We start from the raw sequence: 26,359 nt of genomic DNA on the forward strand, positions 1-26,359 counted from the left end.
TGTGGGGGGCGGGGGTGTTGGGCGCGGAGCGTTCCCTCGTCACGTGGCGCAAGGCGGGCAGCCATCTTGCTACAAACACAAACACTGAGGAGCGGCTGCAGCGGGAGCGCCAGCGCGCGCCGCTCCCCCTCCGCCTCCCTCCCCCTCCCCCCCTCGCCGGCCAGTCTGCCGCGCGCCCTAGCCTCGCGCCACCAACGCCCCGGAACCGGAGCCCGAGCCTGGCGCAGTCTGCCCGGGATCGCCCGCCCGCCAGCGGTAAGGAGCGCGTCCGTCCCACCCATCCCAGCCCCCAAGCCCGGCCGGGGGGCGCCTGGGGCCTACCGGCTGGCGTCCCGACCCCCGGCCCTCCCCCGGCCCCGGCAGTCACCAGAGGGACCGGGAAGGCTGGAGGGGCGGCAGGCCGAGCGAGGCTAGCTCGCTACCCCCCTCCCCGCTAGGGCCAACCCCTCTTCCCCTGAGGGCGGGACTGGGCGGGTCAGGCCCCTCCTGCAGTTCACGCTGGACACCCGGGCGCGCGAGGCACTGGCCGTATCCCGACCGGAGCGGCCTCCGCTGGAGACCCTGCCCCATCCTAGTCCTACCTCTGGCCTTGCGTGGCCACTAGAGTGGTGGGGAGCCCGATCCCCAGCTTCTCTGGGCCCCTCGGGGAAAGGTTCCCGAATCTAATCTGGGGAGGCTGTGGTGTACTACCTGGGGTCCGTGTACCTCTCTCTCCACTTGGAACACACAACACAGATCCATAACCCCCCCTGCACCCACACCGGCGCACGCGCGCGCACACACACACAATCTCTCTCTCTCTCTCTCTCTCTCTCTCTCTCTCTCTCTCTCTCTCTCTCTCTCCCTCTCTCCCTCTCTCCCTCTCTCCCTCTCTCTCCCTCCCTCCGCCCCCCCCTAAGAATATTTCCCTCCCCATTGTACCTGAGGTTCTTCTGTGAAGTATGGGGTTGGACTGGAGTGATCCCAAGTCTAGCTTTTGATATTGTGAATCTTCACTCTTAACATGTAGTTCTTTCCCCATAAAGCAAATTGAAGCTCTTGTAAACAAAAATTTTTGGGCAAAGATCACTCAAAAATCACAAACCCCACTTTCCTATTCATGGGACATGAGATGCTAGATTTAGAGCTTGAAAGGATATTAGAGTTCTCAGAGTGTAATCTCATCCTGAACCTAGATCTCATTGTCTCAACTATGTCCATTAGACTGTGATGCCTTTCTGTTGTTTTATTTTGTTTTCTTCCTAAATTTTCTTGTTTGTCAGTGACAAATCGAAGCACCCTCATGAACCCCATTCTTTTCAAAGCTTCAACCTTTCTGCATAACTCCCAGAAATTCTAGGACTTTGCTTAGATTAATCCACATTTACATAAAGGTCAATAAAACAAGACTAACTATAGATTATCTCAGTAAATTGTTTGAATTTCTCTCAAAGGAACCCTTTTCCAACTTACTAATTTAGCCCTCATAAGGAGATCCTAACTTAAAGATCCTTTTAACCTCATCATCACTTGCACCCTATGTTTACATTCCTATTCATTCATTAGCTTTTTTTTCTGCTAGAGGCATTAGATCCTTTTCATTACCTAGATAAAACAGTAATACCTTGTTATAGTATAACTGGTTTGAGTTTTAGCTGTGCTACTTTCTATTTGTGTGACCTTAGGCAAGTCACTTAATATCCCTGGGCCTAAATTTTGACATCTGTCCTCATGAGCGGATTGAAAGATTATTTCTAACATTCATAATGATACTATGAACATGTTCATCTACCATTGTTGCCCTTTAACTGAATTTCAACTAGATCTAATACCTCAGCTTTTGTTTCTCTTTCAGAATAAGTTACCTGTCTATCATTTTGATTTATGAAAGTATGAATTGGTTGAGGAATGTTTGGAGAACCTGCTCTGGTAGTATTTGGTTATGTTTAGTCATGTCAAACTGGGGCCTTATTCAACTGAGAATTCAGGGTCTTCAAGATACTTGGTGATTTTAAAGAAAGTGAGAGTTTAGGTTGTCTCTCCCAGTATTTCAGTTCCAGGAAAAGTATGTGGGAATTGATGGTCTTTGACTCACTAGAGAAACTGCATTCTTGGATTCTGATCCTATGACCCTACTTGGACTATACACTAAAATTTTTATGTCCTAGTGAGTTCCTATAAATAATAATATAAAGGTGTAAGTAACTGGGAAGGAGGAAATTAAAGGAGAACTGGGGCATTGAACCCCTGCCTGATTAGGAAGCAAAGTGAGAAAAAGCAATCCAACAAGTAAAGTTCCAGAAACTAAAGTATCCCTAGGAATTAGAGATAACGAGAAGAGCTATAGTTGATATAAGGTAAACAGAATTCTTTGTTTTAGGGAGCAACAACTTATTTCCTCTCTGTTCCCCCTCCCCCCAAGGAAAAAAGTATCCCTTAATACAATATTTTGCATACAGAAAACAACTACTAAAATTCATTCAGATCCCATCAACCTGGAGAAATAAGTAGAACTCAAAGAGATGAAAGGATGTGAAAGCACTTCAGCACTGTGCAAATGTGAACTATCATTTTGATGGCTTCATGAAGTAGAGTTAAGGACCAGGAATGTTTGCCCTCAAATAGACCAAGTCCTTTTCTGAGCCTGAGAGAAACTTTTCAGCAGGTTAGGGGAAAGGTCTGGTCTTTTTGAAATAGGGGAAATCTTGAACATCTAAACTGGAACAGATGCTTTGCGTATTAGAAATCTGAATGAGATTCTTCTGTCATAGTTATATCCTTAGTGATTTTCAAAAGTTGCTGTGGCCAAAAAAAAAATTTTGCCTTGTGGCCAACATAGTAATGAGCCTCTGCAATTTAGCCAGGATTGCCTTCAGACAATATGTATAGTGTGACAGAGCTTGTGCTCTGCTGGTATAGCTTTCAGGAACCTGAGGATACCATGGTGTCTATACTGTGATAAGGCATTGACATAAAACTTTGTGAAATGGACACCTAATTCTGTGCTACATCTATCTTTTCCTTCCTATTTCCTGGTAAGAGCAGTCCTGACAGACCTGAGACCAACTAAGATTGAAAGACTGATTGGTTCATTTATCATTGTCCCATTTCCTTGGTGGTATTCCTTCTGTATTTGTAAAGGAGAAAGTTCAACCTGAGGTCTGGGGGTATGTAAGTGTATGGCATTTAAGGAGGGGAAGAAAGCTCAAGGAAAATAGAAATTGGAAGAAGGGAAGAATGTGATGTGAAAGAAAGAAGGAAAGCTAGTTGGAATTCTGTATGGTTCTCTTCATATTACCCTGAATCTGACAAAATTTTAGGCCATTCAGGGTCCCTATTATATAGTTCCCTAATATTCTCCCCTCCTTCCTCCCATCCCCTCCCTTGACTATGTTCATTTCAGTTCATCTCAACAAACATTTTAAGCAACAATTGTGTGCTAAGATAGAACAGCTAAATTTTAAAAAAATTATTCCTTTCCCAAGGATCCTCCTAGTACAGTCTCTCCATCCAGAGTACAATGCTTCTCCCATAGTATAGATGGGAAAACCGAACCATTGTGAATTTAGCATTGGCAACTTTTATCCTAGGACTATGTCCTAGGCTTTCTCTCCATAATCTTTTCATTTCATCAGCTTCCATGGATTTATTTAGGCTTCAGTTATATAGCTGGCTTCAGATTTCCATATCCAGTCATAATCTTGAATCTCCAATCTCACCTCTCTCCAAGCCTGACACAGCTTCCAATTTGATATTCCTAAAACAGATCTAGGTTATACTCCCTGCACCCCCAATATATTCACACATTAGCTCCCTATACTAGGATAAAATATAGTACTCAGTCTTTTATTTAAAACTATTTATGATTTTGCCTACTTCTAAACTTTTACGTTCCATATTATTCACCTTTTCATGCTTTCTATTCTAGCCAGATTGGTTGCTAGCTATTTTCCAAACTAGATATTCCATCTCCTACCTCAATGCTTTTGCACAAGTGATTCCCCATGTTTGGAATTAAACTCCTTTTAGGGATTTTACTTTACCCAGTAGAATTCTTACTCCACCCCTTCTCCCCCTTCAAGTTAGTTGCACCTTCTTGAAATTACTTTTATCTATTTGTGTACATGTTATCTCTACTAGAATATAAGCTTCTCGAAGATAGTTTTATTTTATTCTTTGTATCCATAGTACCTGGCACCTTCCTAGGCATATAGCAGGCATTTTTATGTTTACTAAATTAAATGAACACATTGAATCAAGAGTTGGCCATGTATGTAGAAGAGACACATAATAACAATATTTTGTTTTTTAGTAGGATGGGGAATATTTGAGTAAGCTCAATGCCTCCCAGTGAATTAGGATGGTCTACAATGGAACTAACAAAAGTAAAAATAGGATTAAAAAACTATTTAGCTTTTGGGAATCTTGTCCCTTTCTTTTGTTAGTCCAGAAAGAGACCTGTCCTTTGGTTCTCCCTTTACAAAGTGGGAGCATTCTATGTGTCTTAACAGAGTAGATGACTGATTTAAATTACAGCTGCCAGTGTGTTCCTTTCTCCCCAATTCTTGTTTTTCCTAACTCAAATGAATTGCATTTGTTCCTGACAGCCTGGACAGAGGGATTAAGAAAGGAAGCAAAGGGCTTCACTCTTACCACTAACCACTGACCCCAGAGCTGGTCTTCATTTCTTTAAGAGGAAAATTCGGCAAAGGTACATTTGCATTGGAATAGTTCAATAACATAGGAAATAAAGAAAGCTTTACCTCTTTTCCCTGATGCCTTATTAGAATTCTGAGACTTTTCATAGGTCTTCATAGGGACCCTTCCTCACCTCATTTTTGTCTTTTTTTACTCTTTAAAAGATGTGCAGATCTTATACTTTATTTTCTCTTCAGGTATAGAAACCTTCTATTTCTTCTTTTTTCTCTCCTTTAATTCTTATTTCTACAGGCAAAAGAACCTTCTCCTCAATAAGTACTTCATAACTTTTTTTTTTCTTTCACTGTGAGAAAAAGGGAGGCTTTGAAGAGAGTAGCTCAAGTGGTCCATACCTATCAGATAACCACATCTTGCCTTTGAATGTACTTCTGAGCTTTTCTATCCCAGTTAACTAAGTTCTTCCTACTTGATCTTTTTCAGAACTTATAACAAGCAGTTAAGTGTTATGTGCCAGACAATGTACTAAGTACTGGGAATTCAAATATAAACAAACAAAAGACATTTTGCTGTATACCTTTCTTTGTCCCTCTTAACATTCTTCCTATTCCTGATCCATTTCTTCAAGTATTTTGTTTATTATAAGAACAGGTTTCTCTTCTAGTTTCCTTCATACTATATCTATACAACCAACTCTTCTCTGATTATCTTTGTTTTTCCTTCTGATTATTATTCTGATTTAGTTTATCCAGATTAGGAGTCCTTAACCTGTTTTGTGTCACAGAAACCTTTGCAATCTAGTGAAGCCAAAGACCCCTTCTCAGAATAATATTTTTAATGTATAAAATAAATACATAGGATTACAAAAGAAACCCGTTATATTGAAATTGTTATTAAAATATTAAAAGCTCCAAGTTCATGGACCCTCTGAAATCTATCCATATACCCCAGATTAATAACCCCTGGTCTAGATTCTTTCCCTTCCCCAACTAAGTCTTTCTCAGAGCGGCTTCTGAAGGAATTTTTCATCTTGTCCCTGCCTTCCTCTGTTAGGTTTGCTGGTCATTTAGCTGTCTCTAATGGGGGAAGAGGGTGAAAAAATTCAGAGCTTGAGCAGGGGCAAGTAATCTCCTTCTCTTCTCCCCCCCCCCCCCAATCTTTCCTTAAGGAACTCTTCCCAGATGTGAAGGGGCCCTGGTCACCGTTATACTAAAGACCATATCTGATAACTGGTGACTCTTGGCTCATCCTCTAGCAACAGCCACTACCTGAAGAGAGCCACTTCCTTTATTCCCTGTCCTCAGGGACAGATTGCCAGGTAATGGGATAGGGTGAAAGACCAAAGACCTAGCTGAGCATTCCAGAGAGATCCCTTTCAGGGGCCAAAGAGCAAAAATGAATCAGATTGATTTCCTTCATCCACTTGTTTCCACCTCTAGGTTATCCTTCTATCTCTGGCCATCTTATGTTGTGAACAGCTCTGCACAACTGGCCCAGGTATGTCCTTCTGTAATCCAGGTATTCTTAAAGCAGCCTCAACTTTTGTTCAGACTCTTGTGCCCTTGACTAATCTTCTTTCTCTGACTTTTGACTCCATAGTGCTCCATCTTCCTTCCCTATTTCCATTTAAGTGTTTGGATATCAAGTGTCAAGCATCTACTTTCCTGTCATACTCTCCCCATCTCCTTTCAACTTCTAGCCTTGAGGGGAACTGAAGCAACTTCTGAAATGGCAGCAGAAACTCTCAACTTTGGACCAGAATGGTGAGTTGGAACCTATTTTAAAAGAGTAGAAGAACCATGAGAAGAGGGGAGGGATTTCTGCGACCTTGTATTGGTTTTCCTCACCCTTCACTAGGCTTCGAGCACTGTCGAGTGGGAGTAGTGTGATCTCCCCACCTCCTTCTCCTGCCATGCCTAAATATAAGCTGGCTGAGTATCGTTATGGGCGTGAGGAGATGCTGGCACTCTATATCAAGGAGAATAAGGTGGGTAGGCTTATTTGGGAAGGGGAGATGAGAAGAGTCTACCCAGAGGGATACTGTTCTGTTCTTTAGTGTGCATAACTCATTAGGAAATTATGTGAGGATGTTCAGTGTCTCAATTTTTCCACTTCTGGGACTAGCAGATCCCAGATGAATTGCAGGACAAAGAATTTGCTGCGGTGTTGCAGGAGGAACCATTGCAACCACTGGCATTGGAGCCTCTGACGGAAGAGGAGCAGGTGGGGCTTTAAGAACTAGATAGTTAGATTTTAGAGAGTAAATGAACAAGAAAGTCAGAATCCCAGTTTGGGGGAGGGGGAATGATTTTTGAGGGTAAGGGATATAAGGACGGACTTATAGAAAGCCAGATGCTGGGAAAGCTGGTTATCCTGGATTCTCATTCCCAACACTGGCTCCTTCCTCAGAGAAACTTCTCCCTGTCAGTGAACAGTGTGGCTGTGCTGAGGCTGATGGGGAAAGGGGCTGGCCCCCCCCCAGGTGGTATCTCTCGTGGCAGAGGCAGCACAAGGAGCCGAGGTAGTAGGGGATTACTGGAAATTCTTTAGGGTGAGGGAAGTGGGGTGGTTGATTCTAAGAATTTTAATAGCTGAGTTTGGGTAGGTTCCAACCAATTTATGGTGTCTAGTCTCTATTTTTCCAGGCCGAGGCAGAGGTGATAGCGGCTTTTACCAAAGAAGCATTGAAGAAGGAGATGGAGCTTTTGGAAGAAGTCCTCGGGAGATCCAACGCAGCCAGAGCTGGGATGATAGGTATGAGTCAGAAGAAGGGAGGAATGTATGGTTATAGAATTAGTTAGGTAGAGGAGTAAGGTCACTGGAGGACCTGTTATTTTGACACCTATCTTTTTAGACCCTTAATGCATTTTTTATCTAGTGCTCTTCTGTTCTTAAACACCCCTCCCACCCCAAACCCAGCTCAGATTCTATTTAAGTCTCAGATATTCCTTTGACCTAGGCCTCTCTCTTCAGCTCTCTCTGCTTTCTTAGAACAAACTGACTAGGGGTCTATAGAACTTCCTATAGTTTGGGATAATAGGGATTTTCTTAATTTAAATGACATCTTGCCCACCGTTCTTTTATAGAGGCGAGAGGCGGTTTGAGAAGTCAACAAGGAGAGACGGAGGTACAGATGATGAAAGAGTAAGGTGGGGTTAGGCCAGGGAAAAAAGGTATTGGGAGCTTACCTTTCAGAAAATCTTTGGGAATTACTGACTAAAGGATAAATGCCTAATTTTCTAAAGTGACATTAATATCAATAGGTCATCCATACATTCCCTCCTCCCAACCCCAATCTCATTAATAATGTATTTCTCCTACTCCCAGTACGTTCTGGGTTTGAGGAGGGAGGATCAGGACCTAGAAAGGAACATGCCCGCTCAGACAGCGAGAATTGGCGTTCTCTACGAGAGGACCAAGAAGAGGATGATGAAGGCAGCTGGCGGCTTGGGGCAGGTCCCCGTCGAGATGGAGATCGATGGCGTTCCACCAGCCCTGGTGAGAGGATGGGGAAAAGGCTTTGGAGTTAAGGAGAAATTCCTGTTCCTATAGAGTCCCAAGGCAAAAAAGAGGGAGAAAAGAAAATCCTGAGGGGATGAGGAATTGGCTTCATGGACTTCAATGCTTTTTCCCCAGGGTTATTGAGGTCAGAACTATTGAGTTAAGATACCAATCTTTTCCCTACTTCCTTTTGTTCCTCAGATGGTGGACCCCGATCTGCTGGCTGGAGGGAGCATGGGGAGAGGAGAAGAAAATTTGAATTTGAATTGCGAGGGGAGCGGGGTGGGGGTGTCGAGGAAGAGGGGCGGGGTGGGGGAGGCTCCCACCCCCGGAGATCTCGTGGTCCTGATGGCTTTGATGATGACAAGGATGGACTCCCTGAGTGGTGTTTGGAGGATGAAGATGAGGAAATGGGTACCTTTGACTCATCAGGGGCCTTCTTGCCCCTCAAGGTATCTTAAAAGAATGATTGGGAAAGTATGGGTTGGGAGGACTGGTAGTAACTTCTACCATGACCAATTCTTCTCATTTGTCACCCTTCCCCCCTCAATTTAAATGGTGCAGAAGGGTCCCAAGGAGCCAATCCCTGAGGAACAAGAACTAGATTTCCAGGGTCTAGAAGAAGATGAAGAGGAGAAACTGGATGGACACAATGGAGAGGGAACTGAGTCAGGTAGGACTGGAGAACAGAATGACCAAGATGGTGAAACATAAAACATTAAGGATTTAGATAATATATTGTGATGGATTTACTGGAAAGGGAATAATATCAGACTATCTGATCACTAGTGGGATGGACCCATGTTTCCACTAGTAATGAGTCAATATGATTTGATGGAAATAACACTGGACTTCAATCACTAAATAGTTTTGTGGCCTTCGGAAAAGATGAAGACTTCCTCGACCTCATTTTCCTTACCTTTAAATTATTTATATACAGGGACCATGTGTTATGCCTTTTTTTGTATCTGAGTTTATAGCACTTACATTTTTGAATGAGGAGGTTGCCTTAGAAAGTTTTGTGACTTTTATACCATCTCATGTCATTTTCTTTTAGGCATGAAGGAGCCAGTCCCACTACCCATCCAGGAGGAGAAAATGCATCCATCATCGCCCCTGCCCACCCTGGATCCTCTCTGGAGACCAGATGGAGAAGGAGATGAGGCTGTTGAGAAAGATCTTCCAGGGGTTGAAGGTAGGAGTAGGAGACAGTGATTGTAGGGATTGTTGAGGACTACTCTTGGGGCAGAGTAGTGAGTTGGGCAGAACTTTTTGCTTTAGTTTCACTAGAGTTGAAGGGGAGTCATGTAGATATATATTGCCCCTCCTTTATTTTCTCCATCCATCTCTCTTAGGAGATGAAATTAGGGTGAGTCCTGAGGCTGGCTTACCACCTGGCTCTCCTGGAGACACAGAAGATGATGAGGGCATGAAGCATCTACAGCAGGTGATGAGAAGAGACTGCTACAAAAACTCTAGTCTTATTTTTGCCCAATTTTAATTTGACATGTCCCTAACTCTTAACTTAATTTTTTCCAACTCTTTGCCCCACATCCTGCTCTGGCCTCATCCATTAACCCATATTTTTTTCCTCCTTGGTGCCCTAGGAAGCGGAAAAGCTGGTAGCATCACTACAGGATAGCTCTCTAGAGGAGGAACAGTTCACAGCTGCCATGCAGGGCCAAGGACTTAGACACTCAGCTGCTGCTGCTGCTCTTCCACTTAGCCATGGGGCTGCCCGGAAATGGTTCTACAAGGACCCACAGGGAGAGATCCAAGGTATTTCAGAGGATGAGGGAATTGATAACTTGGTTTAAAAAAGGATGAATGAGAGGTTAGAGGAAGGATTTTTGTGTGTTTTCAGTTACTCTTGACCCAGTGTATTCTTCCTGGTCTAGGTCCCTTCACAACACAGGAGATGGCAGAATGGTTCCAAGCTGGCTATTTCTCTATGGCATTGCTGGTGAAACGGGGCTGTGATGAAGGTTTCCAACCACTGGGTGAAGTTATCAAGATGTGGGGGCGTGTGCCCTTTGCCCCAGGACCCTCACCTCCCCCACTACTGGTGAGCACACTTCATATACTACCCAGAGCACTAGGGCTTATAGCAGAGGGATACCTAATGAATGGTGAGAGGGAAGATCCAGGAAGAATATGTTAGGAGATAGGGGAAATACTAGGAATGAGAAGGCTAGGAGTTCCTTGGCAAGAAAGGAAGAATGCTTCCTTCTGAAGTGCTCTCCCATGGTTTCTGGTACTCTCTTCTTCCTACTACATTGAGCCTTATTGCCTCTATACTTCTATCTCTGTCCATCTTTCAGGGAAACATGGATCAGGAGCGGCTGAAGAAGCAACAGGAGTTAGCAACAGCTGCACTGTACCAGCAACTGCAGCACCAGCAATTCCTTCAGCTCATAAACAGGTATGAGTCCTGAGGTGGGTGGGCAGAGGTGGGGAGTCCCTTCCCTCAGCTTTGTGGAACATAGATTTGAAGTCCTGGCACAAGGAGTAGAAATTGACTGTCCTACATACTACTCAGCCGCCAGTTCCCACAGTGTGCACTCCAGCAAAAGGCAGCTATGGGAGACCTGACGCCTCAGCAGCAGCAACAGCTCACTGTGTTTCTGCAGCAGCTACAGGCTCTCAAACCCAGGTATAACCAGGACACAAGCTCCTTCTCCCCTCTGTCCCCAAAATGTGAAAGGAAGGGTCACATTTAGGAATGAGATTAGAGTCCTGAGTCAGACCTATTCCTTCTCAGAGGTGGGGACCAGAACCTCCTTCCAACGATAAATCGTTCCTTGTCGGTGCCAGACTCAGGCACCCTCTGGGATTTGCATACCTCAGCCTCATCACAGTCAGGTATGTATATGACCAGGCAAGATCATCTGAATTCCTTCCTACCATTCTGTAACTCCTCTGTCATTCTGCAACTCTCTCCATCTAAACAGACAAAGGATCTACTTATCTATCACAAAGTAGCCTCACTCAAGATTGTACCTGCCTTCCCATTCTGTGTTGGAAAGCTGGGAAGCAGTCGATTTCACTTCACCCAGATTTACATCCATCAGAGCTCCACCAGCCACAGACACTTGACCTTTGCCAGATTGCTCTCATGCCATTCCTTTTCTGAGCAAAGGCATACAGGATAAAAGTTCTCTTTCAAAATCACTGTTTTCCTTTCCCTTGCTTCTTTTCAGGTGGTGAGGCCAGTCTGTGGGACATACCAATTAACTCTTCGACTCAGGGTCCAATTCTAGAACAACTCCAGCTGCAACATAAAGTGAGTCTCTTTTAGGATTGAACACAAAGGTAGGATTGGCTCAAGGGCCAAAGGGCAGGGTTCTGTATGCTGTCTTCCTTCTTAGCTCCAGGAGCGGAGAGATGTGGAACTCAGGGCAAAACGAGAGGAGGAGGAACGGAAACGCCGGGAAGAAAAGCGGAGGCAGCAGCAGGAGGAACAGAAGCGGAGGCAGGAGGAGGAGGAATTGTACCGGCGCAAGCAGGTAGAGAATGTAAGGGAGCAGCTCCTTCCAAAGACTAAAGAATTAGCAGGCAGGAGTCTTGGCTTAGAAAAGTACTTTAGGTCCTGTCTGCTCAAAATCCCTGCTTTTGACTAAGTGAAACCTCCTTGGCCTAACACATGCTTCTTCCCAGGTTAGGCAGCAAGAACTGCTCCTAAAGCTGTTGCAGCAGCAACAGGCAGCACCTCCATCACCAGGCTCCCCTCCTCCACTTTGGGCTGGCCTGGCAAAGCAGGGCCTCTCCATGAAAACCCTGTTGGAGCTACAGCTGGAGGGTGATCGGCAGTTGCATAAGCAGCCACATCGGGAGCCTCCTCGAGCCCAAGCCCCAGCCCAGCGGGCGGTAAGCCAGAGCTGGATCTGAGCAATGCCTCCTATACCCCCTTCCTTTGAGGTCCCTTCATCTTCTTTCACTGTCTTTCCCACCCCATTTCATTTATACCATTTAAAAGAGTAATATCTTAGAACCCAAGGGAAAAGTGTCCTGCATATTGCCTTGAGCTTCCTAAAGTGACCTAGAGCTAGATGGGAAGCAGAGTACTTCTAGAAGAAGAGGGATATGCATGTCCTCATTTCCCTTTCTTATTCAAAACCTAGTTTAATTTTGAGGATCTTTCATCTTTTGTAAATATGTACTATTCACCTTCTGTATTCCCTTCTCCATCCCCAAACATATAACAGGGATAGGTTTCTCCCACCCATCTCTCTCAGCAGCTGTTCTAGGAAGCCCTCTTATCCTCTTGTCCTTACTAATCTGACTCCCCCTATCCTGTGTCTCTGCAGCATGGGGGCCTGGGCAGCGCCCCTCTATCCCAGTGGGTGGCCGAGGCAGGACCTCTATGGGGTGGGCTAGAGAAGAGTGGGGGCAGTGGAAGTCTGGGGCTCTGGGAAGAAACACTCAAGGGCAGCAGCAACCTGGCCAGGAGCCTGGGCCTCAAGAACAGCCGAAGCAGTCCTTTGCTCAGGTGGGTGTGGGGCCTGGTCTAGTCTGGGAGGAAAGTGGGCAGGGAAGCAGCAGGGTAAAAGATGGGGCAGGGTCAACCCTGTCTTCATCCTATTGTTCTTCTGACAGTGATTCCTATGGCCACCCTTCTGGCCGACCAGGGCGAAAGAAGACAGATGAGGAAGAAAAGTTGCTGAAGCTGTTGCAGGGCATTCCTAAGCCCCAGGATGGCTTCACCCAGTGGTGTGAACAGATGCTTCACACACTGAGCACCACTGGGAGCCTAGATGGTATGGGCAGGGCACAGTGGGGGAGCCAGGGCCTCTGTAACCCTACTCAGGTAGTCCCTGATATTTCCCACAAACCCCTACAGTGCCCATGGCTGTGGCGATCCTGAAAGAGGTGGAATCCCCTTATGATGTCCATGATTACATCCGGTCCTGTCTAGGGGACACATTGGAAGCCAAAGAATTTGCCAAACAATTCTTAGAGCGGAGGGCTAAGAATAAGGCTAGTCAGCAGCGGCAGCAGCAGCAGCAGCAGCAGGTGGGAATCCAGAGGGACTAATACGTGGCCAGTGGGGGACTAATGCTCTTTGCTCTGGTTATGGCAGTGGTGTCTCTGCTTTCCTTCTGATCATCTGCTGTGCTTACAGGAGGCATGGCTCAATACAAGCTCCCTACAAGCTGCTTTCCAAACTAATCACAGCACCAAGCTGGGCCCAGGAGAGGGCAGTAAGGCTAAGAGGAGAGCACTGATGCTGCATGCAGATCCCAGCATCTTGGGTAGGTATGATGGTTGGGGATCCCTTCCTATGGAGCCAAAATTGGGGGGGGAGGGGGCGGGAAGGCTGTAGGAGCAATGGAACCAGTTGGTGACAGTCTGAAAGAATGTTCAGATTGTTTTCAAATCCCTTACTCCCTGGCCTCAGGCTACTCCCTGCATGGATCCCCCAGTGAGATCGAGAGTGTGGAGGACTACTGAACAGCCAGCCCCACAGCCCCACCTGAGGGGGGGAAGGAGGTGGCTTGGATACCTGGGACCCTGAGCCTGGCCAGGTTCCCCCTGGGTAGGGGGAAGGCAGAAGCTGGAGGAAGAAGAGGCAGAGTCCTCAGCACTTGTTACAAACCACATGATGCACCTTAACTCACCCACCACGAGGCACTTTACAGATTTGGGGGGGAGGGGGTTGGGGGGAGGGTTTTTTTTATTAAAAAAAAAACGGAAGAAAATGTAAAAAAAAAGAAAAACAAAAAACTAGACTTCCCCCTCCCCTCCCAGTACCCTTTCTCCCCTTTGGGAGTTGAAGGGTTTGGGATTGATTGGGGTGGCAATGGAGTCCCAAGGGTCCCTTTAAAAAAAAATGATGAGAGGGGAGGGTGGGTTCTGATTTAAAAAAACAAAACACTGTTATTTGGGGGTGATAAAGGGACTAAGGCCCAGGGACCTGCCTAGTCCATGTTCCTCCTCCCCTAGGCTGCACTTAGCCTTTGCCACCCCATACACCAGCCCTCTGTGTAACTGGAAGCTTGGGGCAAGAACAGTTTGCACAGTAGGGTCTCCTTTGACTCTGTTGGACCCGCTGTGAACTGCTTGGGGTTGTTCCTGTGATTGTTGCTGATGTTTCTGGGGGGCAGGGGCTGAGGAAGCCATCCCTGCTCTGCTGCTTTAGGGGTAAGTTGCACAAATCCGATGGGCCCACCAGCCTGTTCCCCTTGGCTGGGTATGTGGGAATGGGGCCTTGTGTCAGTGTTAGCCCTGTTATGGGAGCAAGAAGCAGTGGCCCTTGATTGAGGGGCTTCCTTCCATTTCTGCCATTGTGGGCGGGGAGGGACTAGTGCTGGGTAACCCAGTTCCCCAGTCCCCATATGAATGTATTTTTTGGGACATGGCACCTATGCCCTAGCCCCACCCCTCAGTTTTTGGCAGAAGGAATAGGGAATGGACAGCCCCCTCCAGCAGCTGCCCTCCCTTTGACATAGAAGGGTAGGAATACAAGGAGGTAAAGGCAGCCTGGAGATGGGGTTCAGGGGTGGGAGGTGGGGGGGTGGGGTTAGAGGTGTGCTTCACACAACTTAAATTTGACCAAATTGGAGAGGAACAATGGTCTCTCTCCACTCCCTTCTCCCTTTTTACAAATACTGTGATGGGGGAGTTGGGGAGGATGTCAAGACATGTCTGTCTTGTGTAAGGGTAGGTTGGGATTTCTTTTTCTTTTATCATCTAATCTGTATCCATCTGAGTTTTCTTACATTGTCTCCCCAACATTATCCACACTGCTCTCAATCCCCCAGAGTGCACAGTATTAGGCTAGGGATTTGCCTCTACCTCCCCCTCATGAATGTACTTGTTCCCCTACCCTGGGGGAGGAGGGGAGGGGGGAGAGCAACATTACCCCCTTGGACCCCATACTTTTTTTTTATTTTATTTTTATTTTTGCACCAAAGTGGCAACTGGTTCAGAGTTGGTCATGGCCTTGGGTGGGGGAGGCTCCCCTACTTGCTTCCCCTTGGCTTCTTCAACAGTGTTAGTGTCTGTGTAATACTCTCTAAAGCAATAATGGGGATGGGGGTTTTGTTTTGTTTGTTTGTTGTTTTGTTGCTGCTGGCCTCCCTGACTCCCCCTTCCCTTCACTCCCTGCCCTGCCTTCTGCCAGTATTCAGTGGCATTAGAGGTGGGGGAGGGCTACTATTGTGACTGAATGTAACCACCCCCCTGCCACAGCCAGTGTGTGTAGGGAGGCTGATTATCCCTTTCCTCATGTCTTCCCCTCCCCTCCCCCAGCTGAAGAGACTGAACTTAGGGGACCCTTGAGCCTGGAGTGGCCTTAACCCTGTGAGGAAGCTGGAGGGAGGGAACCTCTCTCCCACCCCCATCCCCTTTCTGAGAGTGGTCAATGTTTACAAATCTCTGAGCCCCTCAGCCCAGGGACTCTGTACCCTGTTTCCATCCTATCTCTTTCCCCCCCCCCCCAACTGGTCTTCCTGGACCCTGGCTGCACCCTCTTCCCTGGGGCAGGGGCAAGGGAGAGGCCAGTCTGTTTGGTCTGCCTTTTTGCCCATACCCCAAATTCTATGTGACAATATCCCTCACCTCCCCCATGTAAATACCCACCCCTCAAATAAAACTTAGTGTGTGTTTTCTCCCCTTACGCCTCAGCCATCTCTTTATTGGGGGGTAGAGGGAAGCCAGAAGGGGGTTGTATTGGTTCCAGGGACCCCTGGGACAGTAGTTGAGTTTCAGGAAAGAGGTAGTAACAGATTGAGTACCTTCAGCTAGCCTACCTCCAAGAATAAATCCCTTTAAATTTCACTTGTGACTCAGGTAAAGGAAATTCCACATCCTCACTTCTTGCTTTCACTTGGGCCCTGACCTTTGGTCAAATGGAACTCTGGGAACTGTGAGGAAGAGGCAAAATTGCAACTTCTTCCCTTCTCTTAGATCTGTTCTCAAGATTTTCAGGTGCTTCTCTGATCAGTCCTCTGAGTAGCATTGCTCAAAAAATATTTGTGGCTCAGCTGCATATACCACCTATCCTTTTGTCTAATCCACACCCTCATTCTGGCCTTCTAATCCAGGGGAATGTGAATGTATCCCATTTTCCAATAGTGCTGAGTTTTTCCCTGGGCAGTAATGCCTGGAAAGGGACTTTTGGGGGGTGAAGAGGCAAAGCAGGGGCAGAGAGGCTGGGTACAGAGTTGGAATTGGTTCCTTTATGGAAAAACAGAAAATATAATAAAAATTAAAATAAAACCAGTTTTAAAAAGCCACCTCCTGGAGCTTCCCACTCTTGGCCCTGTCCCTGGCCCTCCAGCAGGGAGAGGCTCCTGACCAAGGAAGGCAAAGAAGAGGGTAGGGAGATTTCCCCCCCAAACCCATCCCCATCTCTGTGGGGAGGAAATGAGCCCCAGGGAGAAGGGAGCCCAGGCTCAGGTGTGGACCACCAGTCCCCTCCCCCCCCCCCTCAGCTCCTGGCCTGTAGTGTGGGGCACTGCCCCCCCCTTCCTGGTCTGATACATTGGCTGTGTGGCAGCTAGTTCCAGATCTTGAGGAAGGAGTCCCAGGAACCTGTGGCCACAGCCATACCATCATCAGTCACCCCAAGACAGCTAACACGGTTGTCATGGCCAGCAAGGACACCTGGGAAGAAGTTGGATTGGAATCAGTCTTGTATCTCCCCACATACTTCATGTACCTAGGTCTCTCTTCAAAATCATTCTTACCTGCCCTATCACCCTTCATGGCATCCCAGATGTTGCAATTGAAATCATCATAGCCAGCCAGCAGCAGCCGGCCACTTCGGGAGAAGGCAACGGAGGTGATGCCACAGATGATGTTGTCATGAGAGTACATAAGTAGTTCCTGGTCTGCCCGAAGGTCAAAGAGGCGGCATGTGGCATCATCTGAGCCCGTGGTAAAGGCATAGCCATTTGGAAAGAACTAGCAAATGGATAAAGGGAAAAGAAGCAGTCAGGAGAAAGTTGAAAGAAAAGTAAAGACTACCAAAACCACTATCCAGATCCCTCACTCACGGCCACAGCGTTGATGTCAGACTCGTGGCCTGTAAAAGTTTGCCGGCACATGGAATCCCGAACATCCCACAACTTGATGGAAGCATCACAGGCACCAGAAACGAAGCTTCGGCCATCCGGAGCCAGAGACAGGGACATAACATCCCCACTGTGCCCTGCAAAGCCCACTGTCTGCTGTCCTGTTTCTATATCCCACAGGGCACTGATGGGAGATCAAGACATAAATAAGTAGAACACCTGAACATGCTCCCTTTTCCTTACCCCACCCCCTCAACCCCAGCTCAAAAAATCTCAAGAAATGGGGTGCCACAACTTTTTTGGCCGAAGTTTGGGGAAGGGATTCCAACCATGGGAAAGTTAATAGGGCTTAGGACAATAAGGAGGGGATAGGACAGGGATCTTAGGTACCCCACTCAACAATCCTACTTGTACCCAAAGTATAAAGGAGCTGTAGCCAAACAGAGAAAGTACAAAATAACCTAGGAAGGACTTTTGAGGGTGGTGACCCCAGGGACTGACTTACCAGGTGGTGTCTCCAGAGCTAGTGATGATCTGGTTATCATCTAAGAATCGGCAGCAGGACAGATATCCTAGATGGGAGAGGAAGAGTATGTGGGGGAGTCAGATGGGTGCTAATGAAGTTAAAAGACAATCCATCCCAACTGACTACCCCAAGCCAGCATCCCCTTACCAGTATGGCCTGGCAGCTCTCTGCTGACCCTGACATTGCCCTCTCGGGTTTTGAGACTGTAGATGGAGCAGATGTTGTCTAGTCCCCCACAAGCCACAAAATTCCCTGAGGGCGCATAGGCACAGGTCATGACCCAAGAGGATCGGAGAGGGATAGCATGGACCTAAAGGGGGAAAGAACATAGGACATGGGATCACAATTCAACCCAGTCCAAAATCCAGGCTTCCTGCCTGACAGCCTCAACCATCTCCACCTGCATGTCCCAAAGGATTCCCTTCAAAGATCCATATACAACGACCCCAATTACCTTATTGGTGGTGTAACTGTCCCAAATGATGAGTTTTCCATCCTGTGAAGCACTGACCAGCAGTCTGAGGAAGAAGGCAGAAGGAAAATGTTTGTGAATTAGATGGAAGAAGGGTCAATCATAATTTTCCCACCTAGAACAATTTCTCTCCACTCCTAAGGTTTTCTAGCTTTGACCTTGAAAAAATCCATTGCCCACTCAGCTTATTTTCTAGACTAAAAAGAGTTTTGCACTACATGTTCTCCAGTTTGATTAGTCTATGGACCTGTGGTTGTAAGGGCAGTGGCTCCTGAATGGTTCACTAAGGTTATAGTGAAAGTAGAAAAGCAGGAATGAGGAGGTAACCACAATTTGTTCAAGATAGAACTATGAGACCCAAAGAATATGCCATCCCCCAAAACTTCTCAAATCATTCCTTTTGGGCCTAGCTCTCTAAGCTTTCATGAACTTCTAAAGGAAAGACTTTCCTCACCACTGAAGGCTTGCCACTCTAGGTAGGATGGAGAAACAACATGCAGAAGCTCTTGGGCAGTATTCACCCTCCCTATAGTACCTTGAATCTGTTCCCCAGTGCATGGCATAGATTTTTGCCAAGTGACCACGGAGGGTCCGTCGTGTTCTCATCTGGATTCTTCCAACAGGGTCCAGCCCGGCTGTAATCTGAGCAGAGGAATTAAAGCTACATGAATGAAGGTCACATGGCCCAGGACCCAAAGAATTCTATCTTATTCCCCATCCCTCGCCTTCCAAACCCTTCTCACCTGGGTCAATGTTGAATCCCCACATGCTTTCCGAGCATCCTGTGTGATAGAGACAAAAATGATTTGAGGGAAGGTAGGAGAAATGAGAGGAGAAAATAGACAAGAAGCCACAGATCAAGAATGAGGTAGGGGAAGGGTACAGCAGCAAAATAGGAGGTAGAGAGAAGAGGCAATGAGACATGAGGAGAGTATGCAGCAAAAGACAGGAAGAAAAGAGAGGAAGGAAAATTAGAAAATGTAAGTTACAGGGAAATAGGAAGATGGGAGTAAAGAGAGGAAGAAATATCAGGAAATGAGAGGGGGAAGCCCCCCTCATCCTAACCACTTTATGATAATAACTGTGAACCAACACCCTACCCAGTCTGGCCTCCCCACATTAACCTCTAGGGCCTGTCCCCTCTCCCTCTTCAGTCTGCCCCTCACCCGGATCTGGTTCCGGAGCTGCTCCGCCTCCTGTCTCAGCTGCTCCAATTCACTCATGGTGGCAGCAGGGCAGCAGGGCCCCGGGGATACACAGGTAGCTCTTCAGCGTCCAAGGAGATCTAGGGAGGGGGCTGGAGTCAGAGGTTGGTGCCTCCAAGATGTTGGAGAGAAGGGGGATGAAAGGGTCTGTGTCTCAAGGGCAAGGAGAACAAGATGTTCCTTCTTTCCTCTTCCCTCCTCAATCACAGAGAAAATGACCTGTGTCCTCACAGCCCAGGGAAATCAAATTGAAATCTGAGGATCAAATACATACAAGCAGCAGTAAACTATCCCTCCACACTTTCATCAACTCAGATAAGGTAAGACTGCTAGTCCTCTCCCTTCTGAGCCAACCAGCACTAGATATCAATCTTCAAAGTTGGAAGCCAGGATTAAGTTTGAAGCAGCCACAGAGACCTCCCCCTTCCTTGTCCTTCTGCCCCCTCCCATACCCTATGCCCCATTGTTACCCAGGAAATTGCAAAAAAAAAAAAAAATACAAAGGGCACCTCCTGTCCTCTTCCTACCCATTAAAATTTTTTAATGAGGAAAAGGGCCAGTTTAAACCCAACCCCCATTCCTACCCCACATATACACACTCCACTGCAAAGGAGAAAGCTAGGAAAGGCTGGGTTGGTTCATGGGGTTGCCTAGGCAACTGTCATCCAAAGAACACCTCACTGCTGTTCTTCATTGGCCAACTGCCCCACCACTGCCTGTAGCCCCAGCAACGACATCCCCAACTAAGCCCCAAGGAGAACAGTGACCCATCCCCTTCCAGCTTCTACCCAAAGGTTCTGGACCTAGCAGTCCTTCCCCAGGTTCTGGAGTGGTTGTTTAAGACTGTGGAAAGCCCATAGGAAGATTGTGGGCTTGGGACTCCTCAACAGGGATCATCCCAAAACTAGTTGCATCCTACTAGCCTCCTGTGTGATCCTGTTAACCAAATGGGGCTTAGGAACCCCCAGACTGCTTCCTGCAGTCTCTTGGCCCTAATCCCTCCTTCCTTTCCTCTCCAGGGCACTCAATGATAGCAAGCAGACGCCCCAGGGAGCCACTCAGGAGTAATTAGATTCTTCCAAAGGAGACAGATAGACACTCCTGGCAGAGAAGCAACATTGCTCTCTCCCAGTCGAGCCAGTCCAATCATACTGCTAGGGACCCAAGTGCTCTGACCCTGCTTTGTTCTGGGGACCCAAGGTATCCTACTCCATTCTACTCTGAATTCAAAACTATGCTTTTCCCTTTTCCAGGGACCTAGGAATCTTAAAAATCTGCTCCAGAACTTGGGCATCCTGATACCATTTACTTTGGGATTCAAGCATTCTGGCCCTCATAAAATTATAGATATGCCACCCATCCAATCCAAATGTTCCTAAAATTTTTTGTATCAGAGAACCCCTATGGCAGTCTGATAAAGCTCCTGGACCTATTCTCACAAAGTAATTAAATGCATAAAATAAAACACATAGAATGACAATGAAAATCAATTATATTGAGATAGCATATATTTTTTTTTAAGTTTATGAACCTTAGACCAATCTAACCCTCTTGGTAAAGAAACTGAGGCCTGGAGAAGTGCCCAAGATCACACAGGTGATTCTACGGAAGCGGAATTTGAACTCACACCTATCCACTGTTTACCACTCTTTCCAATGTAACACAAGTTCTGCTCCATGCTGCTCTTAGGACCTAGATCACCTTATGTGCCCCACATTTTAGGAACCAGATCCCTCCCTGAGCTTGGTAGACCCTCCTTTCCTAAGGATGACTTTTCCTTCATTTCCCCAATTCCTGGGCCATTGAGGATGAATTCCATATCAGATATCTTGGGAGAGAAGGATGGAGTGAAGCAGAAAGGGAAGCAAAACGCCTCTCCCACTATTAAAAGCAATCAACTCAAGATGAGGAAAAGAAGAAGGGTAAATGCTTCCCAAATGCTGCCATGCCTCTTCTTCAGTCAGAAAGAATCCTGGGGTGGAGGAAATCCCAAAGAAGTGTGAAAAGGGGAAGGCAAATGTGGGATAGATTTCGGTTTAGGGGTACGGAAACCTGACCCCTCAAGCCTCCTCGAAAGCTAGGGACGTGAGAGTTTGGCAAATGAGCCAAAGATCCAGTTCCCAGGAAGAGCAAGGAGGAAAGAAATCTGCACCCCCCTCCACCTCCACCCCACCCCATTTCCTCCCAGAGCTTTTCTGGAGCTCCAAGAAAGCAGCTTGATTGGGGGTCAGGGACTAACTGGGTTTGCTTGGGAGGTGGAGTCTCTCCAGGTATGGGGAGTGGGAACTGAAACCACTGGATAGAGGGTAAATGGGGGGAGGGGAGAGAGGGAAAGGAGGGGTGTGTTCCCTCCCCCAAACCCCCCACCCAAGTGCAATCAGGGTCACCGAGAAAAGCCAGCAAAAGCTGGGGCAAGAAGGGAAAGACCAAAGGAGACCCCTCCAAATCCACGACCCCACCCCCAACTCCCAGGGGCGCGGGAGGCAGCCGGAGGCGGGGTCCTAGGGGTCCTAGGCAAGGATGAGGGGGCGCGCGGAACGTTCTTGGGGGGCGAGGGTCCCCCCACTTCCACTTCCGGGTTTGGGAGAGGACGGGGCACGACGAGGGGAAAGGAGTGGGAGGGAGGCCGGAGAGTTACGTCCGCTCCCAGGAGGCCAGGCCCCGGAGGCGGAAGGAAGATAAGCTCCCCCAGCGTAGGGGTGGGGGAAGATTGGGGGCTTCGAGGGGAAAAGGGGACTCCTTTTGCCCGCGGAGGTACCTGTGGCGGTAGATTTCTGCGGTGGGGAGGGGGGGTCGCAGGGACACGCTCGGGGTCCCTGTCTCCCTCCGCGGCGGAGGCGGCGGCGGATGGATCTCTCAAAGTCTCCCTCAAGTGAGTGCAGCCTACACTGCTCTCCCCACAGCGGAGGGATCCCGCCCGGTCGTGACGTGATCGCTGTGGCCCGCCGCGCCCAGGGTCCGGCAGAGGATGAGACCAACTGACGCAGGAGGGTACAGCGTGGAAAAACACGCTGTACGACTTATGCGTTAGCTCCGTCACAGGCAAGGAGAGACAAATTCACCCTCTCCCGACGCTAAAGGAGTCGTAACGGGAGAATTGTGCCCCCGAAGCGGAACATTACGTCCCTCCAGGGACTGGTCCAATTGGTACCAGCCCAGGAGGGGTGGGGGCATGAAGCCGCTCGGCAGTCACGTGATCACCCCCTCCGCCCCTCCCGGAATAGGTGGTTCCGGAATGGGAGGAGGGAGTGCTGTTCCCTTATTACCCAGCCTGACCGCGCCCCCGCCCGCCAGCCCGGCCTGGGGACCGCCCCGTTCCGCCCTGACCCGACCTGACCCGAAGCCAGAGACCCTGGTGTGCCTGGAGCGGGCGGCAGAGGAATAAAGGAAGGGACCTTAGGGGTGTAGAAGGGCGTCTGGGAGCATTCAGTTCTCCAGAGCCCCACTTCGACCTGGCGTAGTGGCTAGAGTGCAGGCGGAGGATAGACTTGGAGGCAGGGAGACCTGAATTCAAATCTTGTCTCAAGCCTTTAGAAATTGTGTGACCCTGAGTAAGTCACTTAAATTCTCTGAGCCTCAATTCCTCCAATTGTAAAATGAGGGTACTGGACTTCACCTGAAAGGTCCTTTCCTTTTCTCAATCCATGGTTTTATGAAATGGTGCACACTAGCTGTGGGGCTTTATTGAAGTGACTATGCATCAAAGTTAGCTGTAAAATAAAGGGAGTTGGGTTCGATGTCCCTTTGCCTCTTTATATACATTCACTAAAAGAGTCAGCCTGTTGAAATGGAAACCTCGGTCCTGGACCAAGACCTGCCTCTAACTCCCTATGTGATCCTTCCCCCTCTCTGGCATATCCCTTCACCCTAATGTGCTTCAGTCTCCTCCCTTGAAAAATGAGGATCATTAATAGATTCCTTGCTGCTTCTACAAAAGCTTGATGGGACGGTGGAGATGATGAATTTAAAAGGACTTTGGAAGGGCAATAATGATCTCATATTAAGATAGCCAGACCTTTAATGTTTGTAGGTCATTTTCTTCACAACCGCCTCTTATGGAAGGTTGTAAAAGCTGTCATAGAATGATATTCAGAGAAGTTTTAAGTGACTTGCCTATAGTGACACAAGCTAGTGCCAAAGCTGGGAGTCCACTGCTTGTAACTTACGGTCTAGTGTTCTTTCCAGTGAATGATTAGTCACCAAATGTCATCTGTAAAGTCTCACCAGAGAAATAATGGCATTAAAAAGCAAGTTTATTGAACTACAGATATGATCTTGAGCAAGTCAATTCTGTGGGCCCCAGAATAATCAGCTTATTGTGCATCATCGTGGTGACGTAGTGTAGTCAAGAAGTACAATTGAATTTAACACCAACCTTATGGCCAGGTTTCTAAGTTTTAAGTGTCTATTTTTGTAAAATGAGGATAAGAGGATAATAATACTGTTTAGAGTTAATACTGTGATTGCTCATGGCATTGTGCTAATTATATCAATCTGGAATATTTCATGTCCCTGGAAGAGATCTATAAGTATTGAAAGCTATTTGGCCTAACTAGCCATAGAGAGGGGGGGAGGGAGGGGGAAGTGGTTGGAGATCTGTTGTCTAGAGTAGGAAAATGCAGTTGGATGAACAACCATCAAGCTTGTCTAAGTGACACAGTGGATAGAGGGCTGGATAGTTAGAAAGGGCCAAGTTAAAATCTTGACCCAGATATGTAACTACCTAACTCTAGTCAAGTGACTCAACTCTACCTCTTTTCCTCATTTGTAGAATGAAGCTTCACTAAGACTTATCCTTGTATATAGGATGCTAGTCAAACAAAGTTGTATTGTACTTAATATTCCCCGGAGTGTTTGTGTGTCTTAGACAATACAAATGGATAATAATTTGAGCATGTAATTAGCGGGAAAAGAGCACATTGGACTGCCTTTGGGAAATTGCAGGGAAATTTTTTAATTACTCCAAACTTCTTTAGTAAACAAGGGTCCATCTTTTAATACTGTTGTTTCATAGATACTGTATGGCTTTCAGCTGTACCTGGAATACCATGAATTCCATGGAATAATGCAGTGTCCTAAGAATTTAAAATGAGTATCATAGCAATTGTTGGGTGCAAGCTGATTCAACATACAAACCAGGAACTTCAAAGAAGAACCAGAGTAAAGACTGTCATAAGGGAATGTGTGATTGAAAAAGAAGATGGGTTGGTCACTCAGGAAGAGAGATAATCTAACCCTAACCCTACTACATTGTGCTACATTCATGTGTTCCACTTGTGTCTTCACAATGTCCTGAGCAAATAAAGCTCCCAGGAATGGGTGGACCCCTTGTGGCAAATTTATGGTCATACATGGATATATTGTAATCTGCATAATTGGAGGGAATGCCTATATCAATGAAAGTATGTGAGTAATACAGTAGGTACTTTCTCCTTCAAAGAGTTGTTTTGAGGAAAGTGCTTTGCAATTTTTTAAGCATTTGGTAAATATTATTTCTATAGCCTCTTAAAGTCTTAAGTGTAAGAGGATATTATGTTTGTCCAACATCTTATAGTTTACAAAGAACTGTTATCTCATTTGATCTTCTGTGATATGTGAACTAGCTAGTGTAAATAGGCAGCTTGGTGAAGCTCCACCAGAGAAAGGTTGCATTTTGGGTTGCCTGGGCCACACATATGCCTCACTATTATTGTACTTTTTTTTTTACCCCCTTAACCATCTGTCTTAGAATCCATACAAGTATCTATTCCAAGGCAGAAGAGCAGGAAGAGCTAGGCAATTGGGGATAAGTTACTTGCCCTAGATCACACAGCTAGGAAGCGTCTGAGGTCAGAATCCAGGACCTCCTCTCTCCAGAACCTGGCTCTCTGTCCACTGGGCCACCTCACTGCATTGTTCTCTTAATTTTGTGCCCACTTTTCCCATGGGCACTGTTTATATTTGTAGGATAGGGTACCCAAGACTTTTGGGGGAAATGTTTTATAATTAATATTCTTTGTATGTTAGCTTGATGCCCTTTGTAAGAAGCTGATTGTGTCTATTGGCTAATTGTTGGTGGGGCCTTGTGAGCTATCTATAATAGGAGTGAGTACCTATAGGGTACCTTGGAGAACTAGTGGAAGTAGTAGCCACTTTGTGGGGAGGGGATGCTACAATATATTTGGTTCATATCTATTATATTAATTTAGGAAATTTCTAATGTGGAAACCCCTGCCACCACTTAAGATCAGTATTTCCATTATAATTTGTAGTCCTAAAGACTTACTTGGATCACTGAAGGGTTAAATGATTTGCTCAGTAACTTAGCTAGGGTATATCAGAGGTAGGACTTGAACTCAGGTCTTTTAGGACTTCTAGTCTCTGCATTGGTCCTTGTGGAAACCATAGAATAGGTGTCTTTGAAGAATGAAAAGAACAGAAGTTGGCACCAAGGAGAATATGTGGGGATTATGGGTAAAGATCTCTATCAATTCCCTAACAATATCTAATCTTGTCACCTGTTCCCTTCCTCTCCTCTTTTTCTCAAAGCAGATTTTCTCCTTTCTGTCCTCTTTTCCCAGTCCTTCACCAGAAGGAGGCAGCTCTATCCTTGGTGGAGATTAGAACCATCAGGATCAGGACATGTCCTCAGCAAGGTGGGAGGAGACTTTTAAGAATATCAATTTGAGGGGCAGCTGGGTAGCTCAGTGGAGTAAGAGTCAGGCCTAGAGACAGGAGGTCCTAGGTTCAAACCCGGCCTCAGCCACTTCCCAGCTGTGTGACCCTGGGCAAATCACTTGACCCCCATTGCCCACCCTTACCAATCTTCCACCTATGAGACAATACACTGAAGTACAAGGGTTTAAAAAAAAAAAAAAAAGAATATCAATTTGGTAGCATTTGAGGCAGCTAGGTGGCGCAGTGGATACAGTGGCACCAGCCCTGAAGTCAGGAAAATGAATCTTCCTGAGTTCAAATCTAGCACCAGACTTGTACTAACTATAGGTGTGACTTTGGGCAACTT

At 46.8% G+C, this 26,359-nt stretch overlaps 2 protein-coding genes across 3 annotated transcripts; one reads left to right on the forward strand and one right to left on the reverse strand.

Moving 5' to 3' along the window:
* Positions 1–185: 185 nt before the first annotated feature.
* GIGYF1 (GRB10 interacting GYF protein 1) lies at positions 186–15,750 on the forward strand. 2 transcript variants are annotated; one of them, XM_044673470.1, is made up of 27 exons: positions 186–255; positions 5,804–5,953; positions 6,075–6,132; positions 6,235–6,398; positions 6,493–6,622; positions 6,763–6,858; positions 7,045–7,156; positions 7,281–7,389; positions 7,722–7,762; positions 7,963–8,133; positions 8,338–8,588; positions 8,701–8,809; positions 9,194–9,331; positions 9,492–9,583; positions 9,744–9,915; positions 10,035–10,201; positions 10,458–10,558; positions 10,676–10,789; positions 10,898–10,998; positions 11,337–11,419; positions 11,505–11,651; positions 11,794–12,003; positions 12,444–12,625; positions 12,733–12,893; positions 12,977–13,149; positions 13,259–13,388; positions 13,535–15,750. In XM_044673470.1, the coding sequence occupies exons 4-27, from the start codon at positions 6,364–6,366 to the stop codon at positions 13,585–13,587; spliced, it is 3,078 nt and encodes a 1,025-aa protein (XP_044529405.1). In that variant the 5' UTR covers positions 186–255; positions 5,804–5,953; positions 6,075–6,132; positions 6,235–6,363; the 3' UTR covers positions 13,588–15,750. The 2 variants fall into 2 exon arrangements, with proteins under 2 accessions (XP_044529405.1, XP_044529406.1); XM_044673471.1 differs by having other exon boundaries at positions 9,495–9,583; positions 11,505–11,642.
* A 544-nt stretch (positions 15,751–16,294) lies between these two features.
* GNB2 (G protein subunit beta 2) lies at positions 16,295–22,441 on the reverse strand. The gene is made up of 10 exons (XM_044673472.1): positions 22,115–22,441; positions 19,318–19,436; positions 18,895–18,933; positions 18,687–18,793; positions 18,134–18,197; positions 17,827–17,989; positions 17,659–17,725; positions 17,136–17,337; positions 16,827–17,043; positions 16,295–16,743 (listed from the first exon to the last, which is right to left on the reverse strand). Exons 2-10 carry the CDS (start codon positions 19,372–19,374, stop codon positions 16,637–16,639), a joined length of 1,023 nt encoding a protein of 340 aa, XP_044529407.1. The 5' UTR covers positions 19,375–19,436; positions 22,115–22,441; the 3' UTR covers positions 16,295–16,636.
* Between the last annotated feature and the right edge of the window lie 3,918 nt (positions 22,442–26,359).

The sequence above is a fragment of the Gracilinanus agilis genome, chromosome 4 (genome assembly GCF_016433145.1).
Source record: "Gracilinanus agilis isolate LMUSP501 chromosome 4, AgileGrace, whole genome shotgun sequence".
Taxonomy (NCBI): Eukaryota; Metazoa; Chordata; class Mammalia; order Didelphimorphia; family Didelphidae; genus Gracilinanus; species Gracilinanus agilis.